General features: G+C 40.4%; 1 protein-coding gene across 1 annotated transcript in view; it reads right to left on the bottom strand.

Moving 5' to 3' along the window:
• ITGA9 (integrin subunit alpha 9) overlaps positions 1 to 22,306 on the bottom strand; it is a 224,514-nt gene that overhangs the window by 73,948 nt on the left and 128,260 nt on the right. The window contains exons 17-18 of the mRNA XM_009273508.1: positions 21,681 to 21,757; positions 6,441 to 6,591 (exon numbers count right to left, since the gene is read on the bottom strand). Of these exons, the coding sequence (XP_009271783.1) occupies positions 6,441 to 6,591; positions 21,681 to 21,757 (228 nt within the window). The remainder of the gene's footprint in view (positions 1 to 6,440; positions 6,592 to 21,680; positions 21,758 to 22,306) is intronic.

Below are 22,306 nucleotides of genomic sequence, written 5' to 3' on the forward strand. Positions count from 1 at the left end.
GGGATATTCCATACCATATGACATCATGCTCAGTATATAAGCTGGGGGAAGTTGGCCAGGGGGCAGTGATCACTGCTCAGGGGCTGACTGGGCATCGGTCAGCAGGCGGTGAGCGGTTGCATCACCTCTTGGGTTTTTTTAATTTTTTTTTTTTCTCTTCCTGGGTTTTGTTCCTCTCTCTCTCTCTCGTTGTTTTACTTTCCATTACAATTTGTTATTGTTATTATTATTTTATTATTTCAAGTATTAAACTGTTCTTATCTCAACCCATGAGTTTTTTTCCTTTTGCTCTTCCAATTCTTTCCCCCATCCCACCGGGGTCGGGGAGGGTGAGCAAGCGGCTGTGTGGTGCTCAGTTGCCGACTGGGGTTAAACCACGACAAAAGCTAGTTGGAGTTAGCTGCATTCGGTTTTGCAAGGCCAGAGTCTTTTAGGCTTTTGCAACCTTATATGCTATCAACCTTCAATGAGATTTCTAAGTGTTAAGCTGCTTCTGAAAACAGGATTTAACAATCAAACTCACACAAGCTCTTCCAACACTGAGCAGAACAAGTTCTAAAGTCCTGCAAAAATCATGGCTTCTGAATCATTTATTCCAATCAGGATTTTGCCAAAAGACTTTAGGGATTTTTCATTCTATTCATAAAGTTAATTTGTTGGGAAAAATAACAAAGACTTCTTTCAGATATACATGATAAATCAGAGTATAGGAGAAAAATTTACAAGACTCCTATCAGTACTAATTACACAACTAAACCCAGTCTCCAATGCCCATTCCCTGAACGTGGGAGTGATACATGAATCCCAAGTGGAAAGTTTGGATCAAAAGTCTAGCCTTCAATTCCTACCTGCTAAGAGCAGGGGGATATTAGATGGCTCTAACAACCCCTGGCCTGAAAAAGGTGCTGCTCCTTAGTTATCCCTAGGGAAGCATAAAAGTTGAAGTTTTCACTGAGCATTCATGGAAAAAGAAAATTGAAATAAACAATGAAGTCAGATAGCTTGAACTGTACATATTTTTTCTTCCCAATTGAGAAATTGGACATTTTTACTCCAGGGATGCAAAATGTTTTGGTGCACTCTGGAGCAAAAGTTAAGCATTAGATTTGTAAAAATGGAGATGCAGCATGTGGTGTGGTTACTGCCATGCTACTCATATTCCCAAGCCCTGGCTATAAAAGCTCGCTTGGCAAAAGGGTTCAAATCCCCTCACGTAAGTGATATATGGCTTGGGCAATCTTCCAGATGCACTTGTATCAGCGCAAGGGGTCACAGCTTCCATGCTACTTGGCATCACTCCCCTCTGACCCTCTGACAGAGTGGTTTACAGGAGCAAGTCCAACTCACTCCATGCAAAATCAGCTGGATTAAATCAAACCACTAATTTAAAAGGTTTCTGCTAACCAGCTGGATGTGAATTGAGACTGATCATGTTAACTTGTCTGCCAGCGGATCCGAAGGGGCAGTAACTGCTGGAAAAAGAGACATAATGAATACCCAGGACCTAAATTTTCTTCCAATGGCACAGCTGGGTCCAAAAGAGGGCACGTGTCTTTGGCTTTTGTGCCCTATCAGTATCCTGCCCCTGACAGCCTTCAGACTCTTAGAAAGTAGGAACAGTATTGGAAACCGGTGTAAGAGAATTTCCAGTTTGGAAAAAATTAAACTCTTGCCTGCGTCTGCAGCTCTTCTGGGCAATCCTAGTTAAGAGATGCCAGCAAGCACTCTGCGAGTGAGGAAGAAAGAGTTCATATCCAAATTGCATGACCTCCCTGCTAACCCAGAATGAGATGGTACCGCATTACTTGTCAGAAGAAAAACCCCAGAGCCCGTAAGCAGCATGACTCCGGTTATTGGCAATATTCATACTCAACACGAAAGTTTCAGGTACGCGCTCACGAAGGAATCATGGGAAATTACTGTGCCTGAGGAAACCATAACCTCACTGTTCACCCTGCCCTGGCCCGCCCCGCTAACTTCACTCAGCTGTTGCTTGCGAAAGCTGCTGTGAGAAGCAGCAGGAATGTTACACACAGCTGGCCTTGGACGCTGGAAGCCTGTCTGAAATTTAGGAACAATCCACGGCTGGAAATGACGGTCAGCAATGGGATTTCCTGACCTACTCTCTCTGTAACCAGCGCTGAAATGGGGTTAGCTGATAGATTCCCACCCGCCCTTGCAGAGCAGTGAGAGATTAATACTATACATATTGGGTTATTGCTGTTGTTTTCACTATTATTATGTTATATATGCTATTTTTATACTATTGCTATAAAATCTTATGCAATAGCTGAGCTGATTTAATAAAGATATACCTCTGCCCTACACCATGTTAACTGCCACTGCCAGCAAGCTTACAGTACTTTTTCTGCAACTGTACTGAAAATACCTCTCTGCACTGAACAGCAGCTAATGAACGGTTAGCAAAGTGCCTGTTACTGACAAGCATTTTCAACAAAACATCACAAGCCAGGAGGCAATTCCAATAGATGTGAAATGGTGTAGAAATTAGTAGCAATAGCTTTTTATTCTTCTTCCAGACTCAGCACACAGCAGCACTCTGCATTCTTCTATAGGAAAGTTGTATCACCTCTGTTAAGTGGATTTTTCAGACTCTGAAATAGGATGCTTTCCTGAAGTTGAATTAAGATTATGGGACAACAAGCTGTAAGATTAAAAAAAAAATAAATTAAAAAAATCTACTCTACACAGAAGAGGGGACCAAGATTTGTCAACATAGTAAAGAAAAAAAGTATAAGCAGGCAGGTGAGGTGTTTTTCTCCCTCTCTCTTTTTTCTTTTTTAAAGAGAACTTGATTAAATCTTTCTGTATTTGAAAAGGAACATTTTTCTTAGTGGACACATTTTGAAATTCACTGCAGTGCAGTACTTCCATGCACCTGTAAAACAATCCACTCTCACAGAGTGAGAGCTTGAAACTTTGCACAGGAGTTGTATTAATGTCTAACTTCACCAATCTCTCAAAAAGACACCCAAGCCTCAGCCCAGCCCTGAAAGGACTTTGTTATTTTAGCTGAATATTTTTTTTAAATAAGCAATATGAGTTGTAATTGGCTTCTAAAATCTCACCTCAAACAGTTGAAAAATAAGGTTCATAACAAAAGTGTTGTCATGCCCAATAAGAGGTACAATAACTGGCATAACTGTAAGGCAGTAAATGTAGACATAAAGGAAAAGAATATGCACACTAAGCTACTGGAGACAAAACCCACAGCTGTATCCTAGGTCTTCAGGAATTTCACCAGTTAACAACTTTGGTATTTTATAGTTACATGCCCATTTCCCCAGAAAAGTCTCCCTGTATTTAAAAAGGGTACAGGGATGCTTTGAGTGCAGAAGGACAGTGACACCTTGGTGAAGACAGCCCCTTCAAAGGGCAGGAGTGGAGAGGGAGTTAAAAGCGCTACAGGGAGCGCAGGCAGGAATGAGAAGTCAGCCTGTGCTGCATACTGTGCCTCTCAAGAGAAGGACTGTCTGTCAGGAGCTATAGAAAGAAAATGCTGGGCTTCATCCATGGAGACAGGGAGGACAGGCTGCAGCATAACAGGAAAATCAGACAGTGGAATAGGAGGTCTCCTAAATATCAGTTGACGAATGCTTTTTTACCTCACAGAGATGCAGCAAAGCCTTGCCAGGTATCATAGAATCACAGAATACCTGGTTGGAAGGGACCTTAAGGATCATCTGGTCCAACCTTTCTTGGCAAAAGCACGGTCTGGACAAGATGGCCCAGTACCCTGTCCAGCCAAATCTTAAAAGTGTCCAGTGTTGAGGAATCCACCACTTCCCTGGGGAGATCATTCCAATGGCTGATAGTTCTCTAGGTAGTGTCTCTACCCACCATGTTTCATGAAATCTCAGTCTCCAGAAAGGAAAGAGGGGCTAGCTCCACTCAGACCCTTCAGGGAACGCTACCGTCATCATCCCTGAGCTAGGCCACCCCATTTCTTTTCAAATGCAAGATGTGGCATTTTGCCTCAATAACTCTGTTGAAAAAAAACAGCATTAAACTTTTGCACTGTCAGGTCTCATTGTAACCAATCCATAGAAAGAATCAAAACCACACTGAATCCACCAGAAATGTCCCCGGTGGGAACACAGGGAAAACACACAGGGGACTCACAGCATCCTGAAAGGACTCCAGAGACAGGTTACAGAAGCCCACCATGCGATCATCGTTCTCAGAGTCACCTTGCAGAAAAAGGATCAAGCAACCACATGGAAGAGACCATTCTCTTCCACTTTAGTGTTATTCATTAAAAGGCAGTTGTTGCTGAAAGCTTCCTACAACAAGAAGCTCTTTTGATTCCAAAATTGCTCCACTAAGGGAAATCTTAGGAGTCATCATTTTTATTCTGGCTTTACGTTCTGGATTTTTGCCTGGGCAATGTTCAACCAGGAACAAAATCTGTTTAAAGAACCTATGATGCATAGATGTCAAGGGATGGGAGTAGGTTATGAAACATGGATGCTGTGATATTTTACAAAAAAAATCATTGTTCAAAGAGCTTAGGGAAAATGTAACACTGTAACTGAGGCTATGAGGTCATAATCCAGTTTCCCAACTGGACAAATGGTGAGGCCAACAATATATTAGTTTGTCCTAAAGCAAAAACTGACTGAGAGGAAGTAAAATAGCCCAACACAACCCTGTGACTTGGTTTTTCAAAACTGTTACTAAAATAATTATCAGAAAAAAACCCAAACCCTATCAAATCAATCACAAGAACAGTGGAACATCAGGAGTAGCAGCAGACTATACCCTGATCTTGTTTGCAAGACCTAAGGAAGAAGGAAGCCTACATGCTTCCTTGACGTGTACTGTATTTTTTTTTAAAGAAATGCTAGCTTCTATTATCAGAAGACACACTGAGTAGTGAGATAACCCTACAACAATGTCATCTGCTTCCAGAAACTGCTCCTTCTAGGCAGCATTCAGCATAGATGTTTCAAGTCTGTTATAGACCCAGGCTCAAGGTAAAATACCAAGGGAAACAGCACATCATCTTTAGCTTGTGCCCTCACAGTGTTGGCCAAGAGGAACAACGAAGGCAATTGGTGTTCTAGTTAATCCGTATGCGTAAAATATTCAACATGTAAGCACAGAAGAAAAAAAAAAAACCCACAGCCTTTTAAAAGAACATGCTTCAAGCTTTGTTTCTTTTCCAGTGCAAAGGAATGGAAACCCTCCCACTGACTTCAGTGGGAGATGGGCCAGACCCTGAAAGTTTTCACATAAAGCTTCCATTAAGGAGAAGTTGCGTATTGGCGTAAGGCATTTCTATTTTATCCCCTGTTTTTTTCCTCTTGATAAACTGCACACTTGCAGCACATACTGTCTGAAAATGAAGCTTATAATACAAAGACAACTTTGAGGCTTGCAACTGTATTAAACATAATAGTCAAAACTGAACACCAAGAGAGTTAACACCTATAAGAAATTATCATTTTGTTTTATTATGTAATGAGTTAATTTAAGGGGTTTATAATAACCGAAATCTATCATAAAACATGACAAATAATGGCAAAATGTTATTGGTTCAATGGACTGAGTTAATCCCATGCTTCGCAACAGTTGTACTACTGTTTTTAATATTGTTCCTATGGCTTACAAAGCGAAGCTCTAGCAGAGAGACAAATGACGGTGAAAAGCAGGAACAGACAGAATGTTGTTACGACTGTACAGCTCCCATTTTGCACAATTATTTTCACATTACTCACACTCAGACAGCTTTCGCAGCCATCAGTTTGCAAAAAGCTTGATTCAGTGTTTGTATTTCAACAGCTTTATCTCTAAATGAACTCATACTAATTAAAACATCTGAGTATTTCAATCTAAATGTAAAGAGACTAAAACCCAAATATTCACCTGACTCCATGCAGGTGAAATTAAAAGCACTTTTGAGCTCTTAGATCTAGTGATGTGCCCTGGCTACAACCCAAACTTGCACCGGAACATGAGCGAAGAACAGCCTTGTACCTTGATTTCAACAAGGAGAAAACCTAGGAGCCCAGGTCAGGAGATGACCAGGACTGCTGAGTGCAGTGTGGCACCACTCAAACTACAGGTACCCTTTGTATTTCAGCACCATTTGGTACCCTACCGGTTTCCAAACCAGTCTCCCTCTACCTCTTAATACCTTAAAACCTCAACCAAATGGTCTTTCTTTTTCATTAGTGCACCCCAAATAACAGTGCTGTGTCTTCTACAGAAACAGAAAGGGTGTAATTTACACAGATCAAACCCACAAAAGAAAAAAACCTCAGTAAAGAGCCTGGAAGAAATTCAAGCACAGCATAATCAGAAATAACTTCCAAACGTCTCAGCAGTGTGGACCAGGCCACGCCCATCCCTACATCTTGCAATTAAATTGGCTTAAAGTTAAGAGACTTGCTTACAGCGAGACTGGCCCTTCTTACCTTTTGCCACATTTTGATGAAGAAGAGCTCCCCAGAAAAATTGAAGAAAACATTGGTGTCGTAGGCATCATCCCCAACGTTAGAGATGGAAATGTTAAGTGAGATGTTCCTCACCGCTCCCAGGGCCAGGTAGGCAGTTCTGTCATCAACACTGTAGGCAGAAACAGTTACACCGGTTTAACTCTGGGCAACTTTCACACTCTGGTCCTTCTTTCTTCCTGCTACGGAAGTGTCACAACTCAACTGCTTAAAAGCTCAGCAGTTGGTAATTCAGGAATGTGCTGTACAGCCAATGCATGGTGGGGGGGCTGTACTGGGAATGAGCAGCTCCTGAGTCCTGGTTCTGACACTACCTTTTGTGACTGTAAGGAAACCCCATGATCCTCATGTGGAACTATTTCACTATTTTCACTAATACAATGTTAGTGAGAATAAAATAGTTGAAGACTGTAAAGTAATTGGACAGGGGAAATGCAACAAGTGCAAGATACCATGCCCACATTCAAATACACAAGCTATTTCAGTTTGTCTCTCAATAATTCAAACTTATTCTAACTTTCTAGTGACTTCCTGAAAAATCTTCTTAGAGTTATGCTATGGATAGAAAAAATGGAAAAGAGGGTCAAATAAAATCCAGAAACTGGTGTAAGTGGAAAAATGTATAGGAATTACAACAAATGTCCACTGAATGTGACTAATCTTTCTTCAGGTGTTTATGCTGGACCTAACATGATGGAGTCATCTTCTATAAGCGGAATACCAAGGGAATGGTTGAATTAAAATAACAGCTATATATCAAGAATCAATACACTATTGTAAAATGGCATCACACATTACAAACAAACACAGACATGCACACATAGAGGCAAATATAAATATTCATACACATACATTTATTATTTGAAGTTTAATCAGACTAGGCTGTCCAGAAGATGAGCTAACAAGTAGGAATAAAGGTTAAAGATAAATCACAAGAAAATATAATATCAATGCACAGACCTGCAGGTCTAGGAACTAAAAGTACAGTAAAAGATATTATGAAATATACCAGGTAGAAATTTAAAAATAAGAAAAAATAGCCAAAATACCAAATTGGCTACAGTTACCATAACTGGAATCTAAGACCATTCATACATCCCAGAGAAACAGAGACCGTGTCACAGAGAAAACACTGAGTAGCTGGTCAGAAAAGGGCAGAGAGCTCCAGCCACACAGCAGGGAGATGCTCTCAGTTATTTCCTCTAGGGGACAGCCAGCCCAAAAGTAAGAAGGAACCACCTCTGAGGAAATGTACCCTTGCTCCACCCACCATGCCAGACGCTGTTGCACAACACACGTGCACGCAGCAGCATGGAGAAATCCATAGCCAACCAAGCCACCTTTCATTCACCCAATTTCCATGAAGGAATGCTGTACCAGGGACATACGTGTTGGCACACGCTGCTCCTCTGCATATCAGCAGCTCTCTGAAAATGGCTGGGGTGCAGGTTGTGAGCTGTGTTTAACAGCAGCCTGTCCCTCCATCGCTGCCAGCCCTCCTCTGCCAGCCTTGCTCATGGTACTGCAGCCAGAGCATCTGCACAAAAGCGGGGTTTCTGAGAACGTGGTGCTTATAAACCCTTCAGCGTCTTCTGCCAACCACAGCCATTCCAGACCTCCACAGGCAGAGCTTGCTGGGCTCCGTCTCCCTGCATTGCCAAGAAGTTTCTAGATGTGGGTTTCCAAAGGTACGTACCAAAGCAGCCAGGAGCTCTGGTGAGTGAGAAGTTCGGAGGAAGATGGTCTAGACTCAGGCTTTAAAGCTGATGGCTGTGGATTGTGAGTGTAACTTTTCCATGTAATGCAGACGATACTTATAGCATATTTGTTTCCTGTACTTACTTCATTTATGATGATCTTCATTTATTAAGCCCAAAATTATGGCTTACAGTTCAATGACGAGGCAGATATAAGTCTCCAGGAAACGTGCCTGCTTCCTCACGCTTACAATCAACTGCAGACATCAACCAATCCTACCAATAATTGGACACTTTGCTTTCTAAACATTATAGTTTATTCTTATAGTCAACTATCAGCGCAAATAAACATCTGCAAAAGTGTATGCAGCACAGGATTGACTACAAAACTAGTTTGAGAGGTCCAAATCATTTGAGTTGTTGCTCCTTATATACCAAATTAATGGCACAACTATATGAGAGTACTTAGAAGCATTTAACCTTTCGGCCCCAACTTCAACATTTACTGTTGAAAAGCAGACAAATTATGAAGATGCTAAACAATCTGCTGGGATTTTCTAATAATGAAAAGTGCATATTTGGAAGCAAAGAAATAAAACAACCATTTATTACTGTGAATTATTTCTCATGAACTTTGTAATCTCACTTCTTGCAATCACTTCAAAACTTAATCAGCATCTATCAAACCCGTTAGCAAAATCTGGAAGTATCACTTCAGAAAGCAAAGGAACATTACAAGATATTTATCTTATGCAGGGTTGATACTAAACGCAATGCACGCTACAGAATCCTCTCTGAATTGGTAGTAGCAGCACTTTGAGATTTAAGATAAAGTCAAGACAATCAAGAATACTCTCCTTCCCACTGAATAATAAAAAATACTCAGAATTAAATCCTATCTAAAACTAAACCCACAAAAAATAATGTCAAATTAAACACTATTGGGTTGTGTTATTCCTTTCTAAAGCTATCACTCCCCTGTTAAAAGTGCATCATACCAAAATGACGTTTATAACATTTTCCTCAGCAGAGAAAGAAAACCCACTTTCTAAGAGCACACTGTAGTTGCTCCTACACAAAATTCACACACTAATAAACTCTGAAAAACCTCACTGATTTTAGGCTGGCAGAGGAGTTCAGTTCTTCCTCTGAAAGGCTATATGAGACTGTGCTGTAAGTCCCATTTTAAGAGAGCAGCGTTCTGAGTCATTAAATCTGTGTATATCTGGAATGAATCAGGTTCACCTGCAGTGAGAAGAGGATTAGGAATCTCCCCGGCCCTGTTTGCTGCTTGAGAGAGTAACGTCATGGGGCGCGGACATCCTGCTGTGGCGCTGGAGCAGCTCTGCTGCCAACCCAGTGCCATCCTCCTCCAGCGCCTGCCGCACATTAAGCGGCCTAGCTGCCAAGTCAAAATACGTCAACTAAAGAACTGTTGTCACTCGCCAGAAACAAGAAAACAAACTAAAGCCACCCCTTCATCTCGACAAGGTATGCCAAACAATTTAAGAAACTTCATCAAGCCATGGCTTTCAGTTTATGTTTTGTTGGATGAGAACTATAAAGCCGCCAATATCCTCAACCATGGCCCTCGTAACCTTGCTCACATCAAGGAAAAGAGGCTAAAAATAAAAACAGACTCAGAAAAGGAAAAAAAAAAGAAAAGAAAGAAAAGAAGGGGGGGAAAAAAAAAATCAAGGTAGAATGCCTTAATTGGACAGACCACCACCATCTCATTACATCAGGTACTACACACAATGAACTGAGTAAAAGTTCTGGCTAGACTGTAGACATATATATACATTATAAATAGGCACCCACATTTGTACACACAGAATGCCTTATTGGACAGACCACCACCATCTCATTACATCAGGTACTACACACAATGAACTGAGTAAAAGTTCTGGCTAGACTGTAGACATATATATACATTATAAATAGGCACCCACATTTGTACACACATATGTACAGGCACATGAAGGATGTCAAGCTATCAATGTTTGCATGGAAAGGGAAATAAGTTTGACATTCATAAGTACTAAATACCTGCAGCTTTCATTCACACGACCCAGACTTGCAGGTAACAAGCAATTCCGAAAATCAGGCTCCAAATTTCTGCCATGGTTTTGAATTCACTGGCCGTGGTACTACACATCAAATGTAAATAGAAATATTTAACGTTTTCCTCTACAGTGATTAAGAAAAGGAAACTAAATTCCAGGATAAACCAAGTATCATCTTTTTTGCATGCTGTTAACGTTCTTTGTTAATGCCTGCACCACATCATTGCACTATGGTCAGCGAGGGCAGACAGACCAGCTGGGAAAGGCAAACTGAAAAGATCTGCAATTTTCATTTCCCCACCCCCCAAGATGCTGTTGTTTTTATTAACGTGGGTCAGGGGAGACATAATCTGCATTCCAAAAGGTATGCAGGGACATATTTCTCTATTTCCTGCACTAGAGAGAATTTTTTAAAAAATTGAAAAAGCATTTAGCACTTCCTCTTAGCCTGCGCAGATCATACACAGGGCAAGGAATGTGATGGGGTCACACTTACCCTGTTAGTCTGGGTCATTTTTACCCACTTGCAGTCTAACTGACCCCAGTTGTAACTGGTTCACAGCCAATCTAGACTAAGGACTCGGGCCAAACACTCAAGATATCATGGCTTATTCTGCATTAGCTGAGCTGCTGCACTGAAGCCTATGCTACCAAAGGCGCTAAGAGACCTCATGCAGGTGATGACCACAGCCTATCTGAGATGCACTAAGCCAGCTATGGTAAACTAGCTCTCAGCCCATCAGATCAATTCATTAATGATCATTTCTATTTCTCAAGTGGAAACTTTCCAGTGTGCTCTGAGTAGCAGATAACATGAGGTGATGCAAAAAACATAACAGAGAATCGAGGAGCGGTCAACCGAGGTTCTGTGTCAGCAGAGCACAGTTTGGGAGTAATATCATACCAATATTGCTCCCTATGAAGGCTGAGTAACAATGTGCCAATGTTTCCCCATAGGAAGGGACCAAACATCATGTATGAAAAAAGCGCTTACTGTGGTGAGCCCAGGGCCAAGGAGGTGGAACTGCTCGTGCCGGTACCCTTCTGGAGCAGAGCTGCCATCTCTAGCGCTTCAGTTCCCATATATATTGCAATTCAGGAATATGGCACAGAGCGTTACCTTTTCCATCTTTCCTACACTTTAATTTTAAAAATGAATGCATTTGAGTAGTAAACAATGGGGGAGAAAAAGCCACTCTAGGAAATCCTTTTTGCTCTTTATTACGGTATTGAAAAAAACAGAGTGATTTCTCGTTACAGCTAGTTACCATATATTCAAAGCTTCTCTGGAATTTGTCCTCTTTTTCCCAAATGTAGTTTCTCCACATAAATCCCCCATAACTACACAATAGATATAACTCCCAGCCACCTATGTCTTCAAACTTTTAAGTAAAAAGGACAGAGCAGGGCACAACATCCACATAAAAATACCCCTTATCTTATCACTCTACAGAAATCTGGTGCCTTTTATTATTATCAGTAATTTCAATTGTACCCAGATGTTCACAAACCTTTATAAACAGAACTGAAGAATCAATGGGGAAAGAGCCACCTCTGTTTTCACACAGTGTTTACTCCAGGGAGCAGCTTTTGTTTTGAATGGAGCTACCCTGGTTTATGAAACTGTCACATGAAAGCAAGATGAGGCACAATGTCTACAGAAGCTCTAATCTAATCTTTCACCCTTGCAGACACACATACAAACCAACATTTTTTATAACCACAAGCAGCGTCCTTGAAATCAATGGTACTGTGCCCCCAGAACAAAGTTATCCCTGCACGTGTGTGTAAGACAGCATCCTAAGGTTGGAACACAAACAAAAACTATTTACTAGTGGCAGAAAGAAATGTAAAAGATAAATGGTACCAGGTACGTAGCTGAAAGTTGCACGTATCAGCCTGATGTGAAAGAAAAAACCTCTCTATGTTTTCCTTGTTTGTTAAAATACTTGAAGAGCTCTGTTAAAACAGGTGATTGTTGACCATAGATCTGGCCCTGAAATTTGAGGATGAATCAGTAGCACTTTCTAACATACTGTTTCTAGGAATTAGATCATTAACAAAGTCATCATGCAAACCATGTATTTACTATAGAAATTATGCCTTCAGAAATAGATCTCCTATTATTAGGTAGCTTCAATTGCTTGTCCCATTCCTGGGATGCTGGGGTGCAATACGTAATTTAAAAAGCATACTCAGCTGAGCATTGATGAGGGAGAAAAAGGCCAGTGCCCCATCCAGCAATCACTTTCAGAGGTCAATAAAAGGCAGTTAATCAGAGATGAAACATTAGAAACAGTACAGGTTTGTTACTTTAGGAAATTTGTTTTGCGGTAGCAGGTGTTATACGTCAGGAGTAAGTTATGTCTAAATGTCAAACATGATAAGCAACGTATTCCCATATCAGCACATTTCCTCCATATCTCATGCAAAACCAGCAAGACGATTTACCTGGTGACCTGTGAAGAACCTCAGCCTTACCAGATTTTGTAATTGCAGGACATACTACAGAAAAAGTTCATGTAGCTGCATCACAAAAGAGTATGTGCGCATGTACATATATATACATACCCATGCAGGTATGTATCAGCCAAGATGTGTTCTGCAAATGCAAAACAATGGTGCATCTGCTTCTCATTGTAGTCTGTACAGTATCAAGAACTTCCACCTCTGGAGGCAGCTAAGGTATGACAGTGCTGCCTGAGGTTAAGCTTTTGTTTTGTAAGCTTTATACTTCAGTTGCTAGAACAAGAAACAATATGGTGACTTGAACTATCTTAGGTCCATAAAATACTGATGTTGAGATGTTCTCAAGGAGGGCCAGGTTATACAATGAATTCAAATTATATGAAAGAACATCTCTTTAGGATCTAGTTTAAAAAACAAACAGCAAAATCCTACTCCAGTAGATACAGTCAAGTGATTCTTACAAAACAAAACCAGTATTTAAGAATTTAAGAAGTGACAAGACTGACTTGTACAGTATCCCTGACTGATCATCAGTGGCTTGTTATTAGAAAATAGAGATTGGGAATCTGTATTCTTGTATGAGATGTGGACTACTGAGGTTTGTTACCACTCATCACTTGATGGCTCTATCACCATCCATATGGGTTCAATCACCACGTGTTCAAAAGGAACAGGACTGCCCACCGCTATCAAACTGGATTTATTTATTTATTTTGAGAGAGATTTATGAAGCTCTGAGCGCAACTAACCAGATGGAAACCAAGAAACCATTCCTTCATCCCCATTCACCCGCAACAAGGGAAAACATTCACTCATTCCTGAGACGATGCTCCCACTGCAACTTGTACTACATCCTGATTAATTGCGGGCTCTGCTGGGCAGCCCTTTCAGGAAACTGCAAATCTGATCCTGGATGAGCTACAACAAAGTTTTCCATGTGCCTCAAAAGCGCAGCATTAAATACACTAACAACTGTAAATATAAATTAGAAATCAGAATTCTGCTTCCTGGATTCACTGAAAAGACTAAATTCCAAACAGAATTACAAATGTACGAATATACATGAAATGGTATAAGCATTTTTTCATCGCACCCTTTACAGTGCAGCAAATTACTTTGAAATAACATTAAACTACACTATAATTTATAAAATCACTTGAATCACAGTGTGAAACTTGGTATGACTTTTTGAGAAAACAGAAAGCAATCTACTCGTATCCTTTTTTCCAATGTTTTGTCATTCTTTTCTCCCTGGAAATAACTCTTCTGGTAGTTTAAAAGATCACGAGTTAGGACAGCACTGGGATATGACCAAGTAACCAGTGGGCAGCACATGACTGCAGTGGGATCAGTCATGGCTCGCTATTTGTGTCCTGCGAGTTGGGAATATCCATGTTGGTACACACAGCTTTATACACACAAGCTTTCAGTCAAGACCACTTTCCTAGCACTAGAAATGCTAAACCATAGCATTTGCTCATTTTTCTTTGGTTGTTTTTTGTAAAGCAGAAAATTAGCTCCATCTGAGCAGCTCGGCTATTTAGGGTAGCCTGTCTAGGGTAAACAGAACGTTGAAAATATTTTTGAAAGAAGTGTTTGTTCAATGAAAGATAAAATAAGTGAAAACAAATTCTTCATCTGCTATGAATGAAGAGGAAGGGAAAAAACAGATATTATCAGAGCATGTAATTAAGCTCCAAATGAAAGGATATTGTTTTTCCTCATCACGACTGTTTTGTTAAGATGCACTTCAGGGGCATAAAACCGCAACGGGCATGCCATGAAACGTGAGGCCTCTCTGGAAACAAATCCCCGTTGTGTGATCAAAGGAAGATAAGTGCTGAGGCGTGAGCCTGGTCAAATTTATGAAACAGCTTTCCTTTCCACATTAAACCACAGGCTTGAAGCTTTTCTCCATGGGTTTGCAAAAGCCTATGATCAGTGAAAAGCTTTATTTTTTTTTTTTTTTATAAAACACTACATAGTCATGAGATACACTCAAAAAGTTTTGAACTTTCTGATCAAAATTTTATGTTATTGCTCTCTTCTTCAGAAGACACTAACTTTCTGCACTGTTACTGCACTAACTTGTGTTCTGTGCCATTACATCTTGTGCTGGTGAAAAGCAAATTGGACAAAGCTGTCATAACACATGTTTTTATCTACGATTTCTGGATTCCTTCAGCTCAGGTTCTGTAATAATTTGACAAGTCAATATGAAACTGCTGAGGTTCATTTTTCAAATCCAGGTGCCTAATGTCTGATGATGTGCCCAGTGAACCAGAGGGAGTCCTTCCACTGATTTTAATAGGTCCATGAGCATACTTATCCTTGCATCTATACATAGCATTTGCAAAACAACCAGTTTTGCAGTTGCATAGCTAGTCACCTATGTGAAATTACTCATTCTTCACTAATACAAATAATATGCTTACAAACTTCAGAGTTGCAAGCTCAAGGGCTAGGGGGGCCATAGGGTGGTGGTGCACACTCTCCCTTGTATTTTCAGTGGGTTAGGTGCTTCGAGATTACATCCCAAAACACCACATCAAACCATTTACGTGCCTATCAAATACAGAGCCATGCATAAGACAAAAGAGATCACAGAAACAAAAGGAGTGTTGGCAGAAAACATGTTAATCCTTAAGTAAGTCACAAAAGGAATTTACTTGGAAAAAAAAAAAACCCAAACCTTCTGTGGAGCTGACCAGAAGATACTGGAAAATGCTTTTTCTTCATAAATTACCATTTCATTAAAATGGAAACGTTTCAAACTCAACGAAGTTTTTGACAGACTGGAATTTTGTTCATTCTCTGGCTAATTCCAGAGGGACCAACAGAAGCAGAAACAGCCCAAGTCACAAACTTGACCTTTCAACTGGAAAAGGGCATTTCTCAAAAATCCCATTTCACAAGAGAACTTTTGAAAGCATTGACTCCAACTCAAAAAACCCACAATTTGAAAAACCCTGAAAATTTCTGCAAAATGCTCCTGTCACCCCTTTGGCTTTCTATGACTTTTGCTTCGAATTTCACATTTCCAAAATAAACGATTTGCAGCAGTATATACGAGAATCCCAGCCAGTCTGTAGGGGAACAACATAAATTTGAGTCTAACGAATGGTGGCTGTTAAGGATGCTCTAAACCAACACATAAAAGCAAGCTGGTTATTCCAAACAGCCAAACACACACTCAGAAGCACTCCAATAGGCGAGTAATTCTGTTTCTAATGACAGATGAAGGGTAACCTCATGTCACGTAAATATATGGAAGACAGACTTCCTCCTGGAACCTTCTCAGGAATAGCAATATTTATTACAGCATTTTCTGTTGCTGTAGTATTTATTATTGCAGTATTTATTACAGCATTTTCTATCCAAGGGGGCTCATAGTCCTGTGCTTACAACCTGATTTACATACCATGCGCACAGCTTGTGCTGGAACACAGCAGCTACATGACATGCCGCAACATCATCTTTCTTCTTGTACTGTTTGTTTTCGGTAAAGCTGACCTATTCATTGCGACACATGGGCTGCCAGTATATTTACCCCGCCATACGGGATTTCCTTCCTAGCTGCATCTCGCAGAGAAGCCACCACCCATTCTGCTCTAGTCTTTTTAGCTGGTTTGTTTATTATAGCTGGAAGAAAGTCTGTTTTTTCAAACACCCTCACTGTTACTCAAATGTCTTCTCCACGGTTTTCACTTGGTTCCCATTACAGCCTAAACAGGGCTTAATAACTACCGTTGCCTTTGCAGAGCGCCAATCAGACGGATAGGCATCAGCTCAGGACCTGAAACTGCCTTGGTACGTCAGACAAGATCTGTGTTCCTGTCAACCCTGCTCCCTCAGCACTTTCACGTTCTTCTTAAAAGACGAGAGTGGTTTTCTCCCATATAAAGTACCAGAGGAATGGCTTAGCAGATTTTTAAGGCTAGGGAGGTCTAATCTTCTACAGAACACCTACTTCAGAGTTTCCCCCAGCACATCTTGAGGAAACAGATGCAGTTCAGCTTCTAAACAAGTAGCTACGGAGAGGCTCAATAAAAATGTGCTATTTGCTACACAAACCTGATGGAAAAGACATTTGCTGTGCTGAGAAAACAGAGTGAGACACTGAAGTCAAGCATGATATGTAAAAAATGTATATTTAATATTAAAAAATATTTGAAAATAATAGCTAACAGAACACTCTTTAATTGCATTTTACTGTTCAGTACTGGATTGCTGGAAAGGAAAACTGGTTTCCTATTGTTGTCCCAAAGCTATGGCCATAAAAATAAAGTTTATTGCAAAGTATTCTATTCCTATTTCTCTTATGGTTTCAGGTTGTGTCATTAAAGTTACACATATGCAATACATAAATACCTTCTTTACACTAAGATACTTTTAAGTCTCTTCCTTCAGAAATCTATACACACACAGGGCATTACTACATGGATAGGGCCAGATTTTGTTATCTCCTATGACAGCTGCAAGATTTAACACTGGAGACTCTTTGAAGGGGAGGTGATGAGTAGTCTCTCTGCTTTGTGCTGCCAAAACTTCACATGTTTATTCTTTAAGAAAAATGGATTTGAAAACAGTCATGACTGGAAAGATGAAATGCCTCTCTTCTGCTCCTTCAGTTTCTCCCAACACTGCCTTCACCAAGTCCCCAGCACACTCCATGGCGCCTTCTTCCTTACTCTTAAGTTGCCATCTGTAGTTTTAGGCTAACAGGACTCATACTCCTACAAGTAAGTCCAGGCCAACCATTAAAAAGACCATTTGTAGCAATACTAGCACACACCACTGTAGCTGTTTCTACATGCTATCTCGTAATGTCTGCCATAGCAAGTTAAAAGTCCACAGTTGGACCTGGCAAAGCCTTCAATATTACTGTCCCCTCTCGTGATGCTGCACGTTCTCGCTGGCAGAGGTGGCATCAGCAAGAGGCGAGGAGTCCCACAGGCAAGGTTTCCAGCCACAGTGCTGGAAGACACCCATAACCATCCTAGGCAGGTGTTTCTATGTTGGCAAAGAGCTGTTTTTTGTCGGGACAATTTTGCTCAGGTTACAGAGAGGATTTACATCGAGACGAGTCAGAAAACTGCAGAAAAGCTGGTTGGAACAGGTTTCTATAGGTCATACAATCCATCCTCATCCTCCTTGACACAGGACTATTGCCAGCAACAGATGAGGTCAGTGGGGACTTTAGCCAAGCCCTGAAACCCAGGATGGCAGAGCACACCGTCTCTGCACACCTCATTCCTGTGCAGCATGAACTGCCTATGCAAGAAGGTTTTTCCAAATCTCTGGTCTGAGCCTGCCAAGCCACAGTCCATGACTCTTGCGCCTCTTGCCATCTGCCACGAGCAGGAAGAGTTTCGCTTTTTTGTCCCACAATCCCTTCAGGAAGTTGGGATGGGTTTACATGCAAACTGATGCTAATGAAGGTGGATGAGCCTTAAAGAGATTCATCTGTTAACTGAAAACAAACCTTTTCTTTCCAGAATAAATGCATTCTAACTCTTCTTCACTCCAGTACAGCATGTTACCCTGGTCTTCAGCCCAAGTCTCCAAGGACACCTTTCACTATAACAGAAGTATTCAAAAAAACAGCATACAGGAATCATCGCCACATCCCACCGCCACCCTCCCAAAAGCTTTGCAAAAGCTTCCAGATAGAGTTAGAAGGCTTTAAGGTTTTTTATCATTGCCCACTTTCAAGGAGTCCTACCCTACCCTCTTCTCCAACTTCACAGTGGAGGGTTTCAGCTTGCCCAGCAGAGCTGTTTCCACACGCAGCAGCACCTCGACGACAGGAAATAACAAGGCAAACCCAATCATACCTGGTCAGAACAGCAGTGAAGTTTCTAACTTACACATGCAGATTTGCTTCGTTCAAGCACTTTGGATAAATAGCCATATATTAAGTCGTTACCTAGACCAAGTGTTAACATTCTCGGCTGTCTATTTGTTATTTATCAAAGTGCAGCGCTCCCAATTTGAGGGCACATGAATAAGTTTTCAGAAATGAAGGAGGATCCCAAGAAAAGCAAAATCAGAGAAGACCTGGTTAGCTCTTGCCAGCATGGGCTGGTTTTTCTATTAGTCATTTGGTATGCAGGTTTGGCATCTTCAAAGCTGGGTGCAATCTTTTAACCAGGTAATTCTAGTGATTCAAGCGGATCCCAGGTGAACTCTAAATCGGAGTAGCTTGTGCAGTTCCTGAGCTCATAAGAGTGACCTCAGCAAGCAATTCTCTGGATGATAACGTAATCTGAGCTAACTTTCTATGCACATATATGCTCTAACCAGCACACGTTTGAAAGCATGCTACAAATTCATGAAAAGTGTGTAAGAACAGCCAGACCAAGTCAGTCCTTCTAGCAGAGAGCCCTGTATCCAACCATGTCTAAAAGCAAGAGGCCTATGGAAGAACAAGGCAAGCACAGTGTTATTTTGCTGATATATTTCTGCAGCTTCCAGCATTTGTATTTGCCATTTCTCTACCATGCAAACTCTCAGCATTTACAACATCCCCAACATTAAAATCCACAGATTAATCATATGCTTCATGAAAACATACATCCCCATTTGTTCTTTTCATTGCTACAAATAGTTTAGTATGATTAGCAAACTTTATCACCTTGCTATTCATTTTTAGCAGATTATTTCCCTGATCATTTATGAACATGCTGAATACCACTGACCCCAGCACAAGCACTTGCGGAGTTTTCTCCACCAGGAAAACAAACTATTTACTCCTTCTCTCTGTTGACTACCTTTTAATTAGGTAGTAATGCTCAGGCACCATTCCTCTCAGACCTGGGAAAGTTTCTTTGTGAATCTTTGGTGAGAAATCTTAATAAAAGTCTTTTCAAGCCCAGGTAGATGATCTTAACCGGATCACCCTATCAACACATCCAGTGACATCTTCAAAGAGCTGCAGCAGATCTGAGAGACAGCACTTACCGCTGCCTTCCCATAAACATCCTGTTTATTTCAATCCAATGTATTTGTGTGTCAATAATTGCATTCCTTCCAATAGTAAGTCCACCAAATTTAAACAAACATGATTATTTAGACAAAGGCATTGCCATAACCTTGCTAACAATAAAGTCAATTGTTTAGTGCAGATAGTAATAAAAGAGTCACCTTTTTTACTCTTTAAAAAAAAAAAATGCTTTGTACACATACTTAGCTTAAACAGGAATAAGGTGGAAAAATGCTTATAGGATTCTTTAGCACAAAACACATGGGGCTGGAAAAATTACCATATTCTTCCAAGACAGGCACTTCTCTAAAATCAGAATCTATAGCATGTTTTTGTAGTTTTACACACAATAATAATAAAAAAAATGTTTTCTTTAGATATACCCATTGTGTTATGTTTCTTAATAACTGAAGCTTACACAGCCCTTTAGCTAAAGAAAACCCATTCTGTGCAGACTTGATGGATTTGATGACATCCTGTTTATTTCAAACAGGACTTCAGACTGTCACTGGATAAAGAAGATTTGAGAGCATTTGTTCAACATTTTGCTATACAAACGTAGAAACTGTATTTGAATATGCTAAGCTTTTTTGATGGTTGTGGCTTTTAAATTGCCAAGATAACATAAGTAACAGCTGTAAAAATAAATAGTCTAATGCTCCAATCGCAAATACAGCTCTGACTGCTGTGATTATTATACACTGACTGACAAGTTTTTAGGACTTGTCCTTTGCTTTTTATTGGTTATTCCTCAACTGCAGGACAAAATCCCTCACTGGCTTCCCTAGTCTGCACAGACACGTCTCCAGCTCTCAACAGATTTTGCCCACCACAAAGATCAAGCAAAAGGCCAAAAATCCAGACTAATCGCAGTCAAAGCTCGGACTCTGCAACCTGAGACCTAACCCTGCTCCCAGCCAATCCCCCCGAAACATTCCTGTGGACTTCAGTCGTGTCTGGAGAAGTCCGTAACTTCTCAGTCTTGACTCTGGTTCAGTTTTGTCTCCAAGTATGGTTACAGCATGCTGTAGACTTATATAAAACGTGTGTATATCTCCTGACTATTACTTCTTCCCTTTTTTTTTTCCTAAAGCAGGGGAGTCTCTTCCCCCCTCTTTCCTGACCTAAAAGCAAAGCATTTCACAGAAAGCATTTCCATCAAACAGCAAAACCTCTGGCACACAATTAAATAACTCGCATCAGCACTTCCATCTCTAAAAATGTGCTAAAAATAATGAAAAAAAGGAAACAGAAGTGATGTATAAAGTTCACCTTTAGCCTGATTTATCCCAAAATTGAATAACTACATCCTGGCAAAACAATAGGCATTTTCTGAGGATCACCAGTCACAAGGGACAGAACATAAACTTCACCTCTGGTCTATTTGATGAGGTTTATTACACCAGAAGAAAGTGAAATCAGACACCCCTCCGCAAGTTACTAACAAGAAAAATCTGACAAAGGAGAGCAGTATTTCAGGAGAGTTAGCAAAACTACAAGTTCAGAAACAGAAAAAGATAATTTGAAGAAGATAATTTGCCATGTTCTGAGGGGTTTTTTTAACCTTCCATGTGACATTTTTTCTGAACAAAACTGCTTTTCTGCAGGCAGTTTTACTCCCACAATGTCATAAAGAGTATTTTATTGTCTTTGAAAAATTACACGGTGCACATTGGTACTCGATTTTGGCATGCATCTTTACTTTCCCTGCCCCTCTCTGCTATGCTATTTTCTCTCCAGTTTTGTCTATTGTGATTGAGAAGGTAAAGGTGTCTTGCCCTGTATGCGCACACAGCCCACCACCACAGGAGTTCAGATTCTGTGTACATCTCAAGACCTTTCCGCACTAAAGATATCACTGTTGTCATCCTTCTAGTCTGGATATAAAACATCTGTGTTTGTATTTTGATTTTTCAATGCCATCTTACGTAAAATGAATGGCATACTAATGTGTAAGAAAGAAAAAAAAAGTTCACCTACTCACCTAGACAGCAATAATTTGCCCTGAAGTTTCAAATCAGCAGCACAGTCATCAGATTGACAGTTCCTCTCAAAAACAGTCTGTGAAAAACAGAGAAAAGAACGGTTACAGCATGAAAAGAGTAAGATCAAAATTCAAAGAAGGAACATGCCTGGATGAAATTAAAAAACACCAAAAATCTGTGATACAGGAATATATGGTGTGAGTGTTAATGAAATTCAAGGGCAGACAAATCTCATCTTTATCAGAACCGTTTTTATTATCTTCTAACTGAACAAGAAGTTTTCACCAAAACCAGACTCTCTCAGAGTTTTTCCTCAATCCATTCCCACTTCTCATCTGACAAGAATTACTGCTCACACAATATTTCTGGCACTCTTATTTCTCTTCCCAATGCATATGCGTGAAAATCATAGAATCATAGAATCATTAACCGTTTTTATTATCTTCTAACTGAACAAGAAGTTTTCACCAAAACCAGACTCTCTCAGAGTTTTTCCTCAATCCATTCCCACTTCTCATCTGACAAGAATTACTGCTCACACAATATTTCTGGCACTCTTATTTCTCTTCCCAATGCATATGCGTGAAAATCATAGAATCATAGAATCATTAAGGTTGGAAAAGAC

This window comes from Aptenodytes forsteri, unplaced genomic scaffold (genome assembly GCF_000699145.1).
Source record: "Aptenodytes forsteri isolate BGI_AS27 unplaced genomic scaffold, ASM69914v1 Scaffold270, whole genome shotgun sequence".
NCBI classification, from domain to species: domain Eukaryota; kingdom Metazoa; phylum Chordata; class Aves; order Sphenisciformes; family Spheniscidae; genus Aptenodytes; species Aptenodytes forsteri.